We start from the raw sequence: 3,195 nt of genomic DNA on the forward strand, positions 1-3,195 counted from the left end.
AATAACAAAGTAGGGTAAAATTTACGGTCGCCTGTATTTTACTGAAAATCTTAAAATATTTTATTTTTCCTTGGTTCCTTTCCTCACTGCGCTATTTTCCGTGTTGGGACCTTTGGGCTTGTAGCATATCCTGCTTTTCCAACTAAAGTTGTAGCTTGGCAATTAATAGTAAATAGTAAACGACCGAGAACAGTATATGTTTACCGAGAATTTCCGATTAAGATTATGGTTTTTTTTTTCAAGTGTTAACCATTTGTAATTACAGGTTGTTCCCACGAATGTTGACGTGTAATTGAAGTTATATTCTACTATCATTATTATCATTATTATTATTATTATTATCATTATTATTATTAATTGCTAAGCTACAACCCTAGTTGGAAAAGCAGGATGCTATAAGCCCAGGGACTCCAACAGGGAAAATAGCCCAGTGAGGATAGGAAACAAGGAAAAATAAAATATTTCAAAATCATTAACAACATTAAAACAAATATTTCCTAAACAAACTATAAGATTACATAAATATATTCTTTATGAAGCTAGGATTGATAGTTCTAGTTTTAAGAAATGACAACAACTTGTTTCTGAGATGTTTATTTCTATAAAAAAAAAAAGAAAAAAAAAATATTACCACTGCTGCGAATTAACCAGACAGATGTACAGTTGGCTTCATTAACTCCGGTACACCTCATTAATAGGTAGTAGGTTGACTAGGGCACCAACTACCCGTTGAAATATTAACACTAGAGAGCTATTGAGTCCTTTGACTGGCCAGACAGAACTACATTGGATCCATCTCTCTGGTTACGGTTAAGTTTCATTTAGCCACGAATGAAAAAATGCAGGATTTCGTTGTATTAGTGCACATACACACATATATCTATGAAATATACGCATACAAACACACGCACACACACACACACACACATATATATATATATATATATGTGTGTGTGTGTGTACGTGTGTGTGTGTACGTGTGTTTGTATGCATATATTTCATAGATATATGTGTGTATGTGCACTAATATATATATATATATATATATATATATATATATATATATATATATATATATATATACGCATGCGACACCGAATATGATAATCAACCTTTTAAAGCTATTACGGAAGGCTTTAAAAAAAGATCCTGTAAATATATAATTATTACCATATATTGAATATTCGATAGAAAAATTGATTTCACATTATTACTGTTTAATTAATTTATAACGGACTAAAAATAATAATAATAATAATTATTATTATTATTATTATTATTATTATTATTATTATTTCTTAAGTTAACACCGTCTTCCGTCTGGAAAAGAGGCAAAAATTTCCCGGAGATCTGTTTTGGAGTCTGTGACTCCAAAAAGTCTCCAGGAGACTGAAAAGTCTTCAGAAGCCTTTTAAGACTCTCTTTCATTTTTTTTAAACCAATGCTGATACGAACCTCTGTATAGATATGTATAGTTATGACTACTATGTTCAAACAAGCGTTCGGTGTGTGTGTGTGTGAATATGATCGGACAATTTGTGAGAAGAAAATACAACTGGCCTCAAAATGCAGCTTCAGTTATCCAAGAACGGAACGCTGCGTGCGAGGATATGACGTTAAATCTTCAGGGACAGCTGCGAACTCTCCAGGAGTCCTTAGTCTTCAAAAGGTTTTCGTAGCTTCTCCCAGAGGCGTCGCGTTTTGGAGACTGTCGTGCAGTCGCCTCTCAGGATGGCTTCCTAGGTGGGTGGCTGCAGCGCTGTCCTTGGATTGGGGGCTTTTGGAAAGCCCGTGAGGAACTACGTGGGTGTGAACTTGGATTGCGGCAAATGGAGGCAGAAGCTTTGAGATTCAACGACCAGTTGAAATCAAGATGGTTTGTTGGTAAACTTCTCCCCGAATTAGACATCGGAGCGAGGGAGGAAATCCTTTCTCATGGTAACGAGACAACTTACATCGGTTTGGCTGCTGCTGGCGCCATATTCGGTGGAATAATATTTGCTATGAGAAGGAGGGATTAAAGAAGGACAACTAAATGAATTGAGAAGAGTAATAGATGAGATGAATACAGAGAAAGAGACGCAAGAAAAACTGAAAGCTCAAAAAGAGACAGATTATCAAAAGCTGAAAATTGACTGCGCTGAAAAAGATCTTCAGAAGAAGAAAAAGGAGAAGAAACAGGAAATTCTAAGCAGGGAAATGGATGAAATTAAGAAAATGCATAATGAGACAATAGAAAAACTGCAAAACGACTGCTTCCAAAAAGATCTTCAGATGAAGGAACAGGAGAGGAAACAGAAAATTCTAAGCAGGGAAATGGAAGAAATTAAGAAAATGCATAATGAGACAATAGAAAAACTGCAAAACGACTGCTTCCAAAAAGATCTTCAGATGAAGGAACAGGAGAAGAAACAGGAAATCCTTGAAACGGAAATGGAGGAAATGGGAGAATTTAAGAAAATCCATAATAAGAAAATAGAAGAACTCGAAAATGACTGCGTCCAAAAAGATCTTCAGATAAAGGACCAAGAAAAGTTACTGGAAATTCTAAAAACTGAAAATGCTCTTCTGCATCGCCTTCCAGCTGAAGCGAACGCAGCCTCCGGAAACCCTCTTGACACGGATATCATACTGGACTGCTGCTAAGCCATTGAGAAAGGTCTTCAAGGATGCAGAGCCTAAATGCTACGAGGAAAGCACCTTCTCAAACTTGGCCTTTTCGACGCTGCCATGAAGGACTTCGAAGCTGTTAGAACGGTAAAGGGATCTGAGGAATGTTTGAACTTCATAGAAGATGTGTAGGCGCTAAAGAAGATATGGGAAAGTCAAAGCCATTATGAGGTTTTTTGGGTGTGGGTCAGACGGCCACGAGGGCAGAAATTTTAAATACCTTCAAAGGCTTGGCCTTGAAGTTACATCCGGACAGACACGGGGACAAACCCGAATTCATGCAGGAGGCATTCGAGGAGAAGTTTAAGAAAGTGGTTAAAGCTAAAACTGTTCCGATGTATGAACAAAGCAAAAATGAATACGACGCAGAGATTCAACCACCATGCCCAAGGCAACAGCCAGGACAGAGGAACCAACGTCAGCAGTACCGTTACTATTATAACCCAGCAAAAGCATACTATAATCAGCGGAAGCAAAAGCATCGAAGTCCTCGAAAGCAAAAGAAAACAGTGTTTCAAGATATGT

General features: G+C 37.1%; 2 protein-coding genes across 2 annotated transcripts in view; both read left to right on the plus strand.

The window, feature by feature from the left end:
- Nucleotides 1-2,061: 2,061 nt before the first annotated feature.
- On the plus strand, nt 2,062-2,646 carry LOC137652717 (uncharacterized). Its single transcript, XM_068386121.1, has 2 exons — nt 2,062-2,308; nt 2,510-2,646. Exons 1-2 carry the CDS (start codon nt 2,062-2,064, stop codon nt 2,644-2,646), a joined length of 384 nt encoding a protein of 127 aa, XP_068242222.1.
- Nucleotides 2,647-2,682: 36 nt separating this feature from the next.
- The window catches only part of LOC137652718 (uncharacterized), a 548-nt gene continuing 35 nt past the window's right edge, over nt 2,683-3,195 (plus strand). Inside the window, exons 1-2 of the mRNA XM_068386122.1 lie at nt 2,683-2,757; nt 2,862-3,195. The exon at nt 2,862-3,195 is cut by the window's right edge and continues 35 nt beyond it. Coding sequence (XP_068242223.1) covers nt 2,683-2,757; nt 2,862-3,195 — 409 coding nt within the window. The remainder of the gene's footprint in view (nt 2,758-2,861) is intronic.

This window comes from Palaemon carinicauda, chromosome 14 (genome assembly GCF_036898095.1).
Source record: "Palaemon carinicauda isolate YSFRI2023 chromosome 14, ASM3689809v2, whole genome shotgun sequence".
NCBI classification, from domain to species: Eukaryota; Metazoa; Arthropoda; class Malacostraca; order Decapoda; family Palaemonidae; genus Palaemon; species Palaemon carinicauda.

Bases quoted from the DNA above. Each gene is read 5' to 3' on its own strand.
- LOC137652717 (XM_068386121.1), top strand. From the start codon at position 2,062: ATGAATACAGAGAAAGAGACGCAAGAAAAACTGAAAGCTCAAAAAGAG. The intron at 2,309-2,509 runs GCAGGGAAATGG...GCGTCCAAAAAG, and splicing joins GAGGAAACAGAAAATTCTAA to ATCTTCAGATAAAGGACCAA.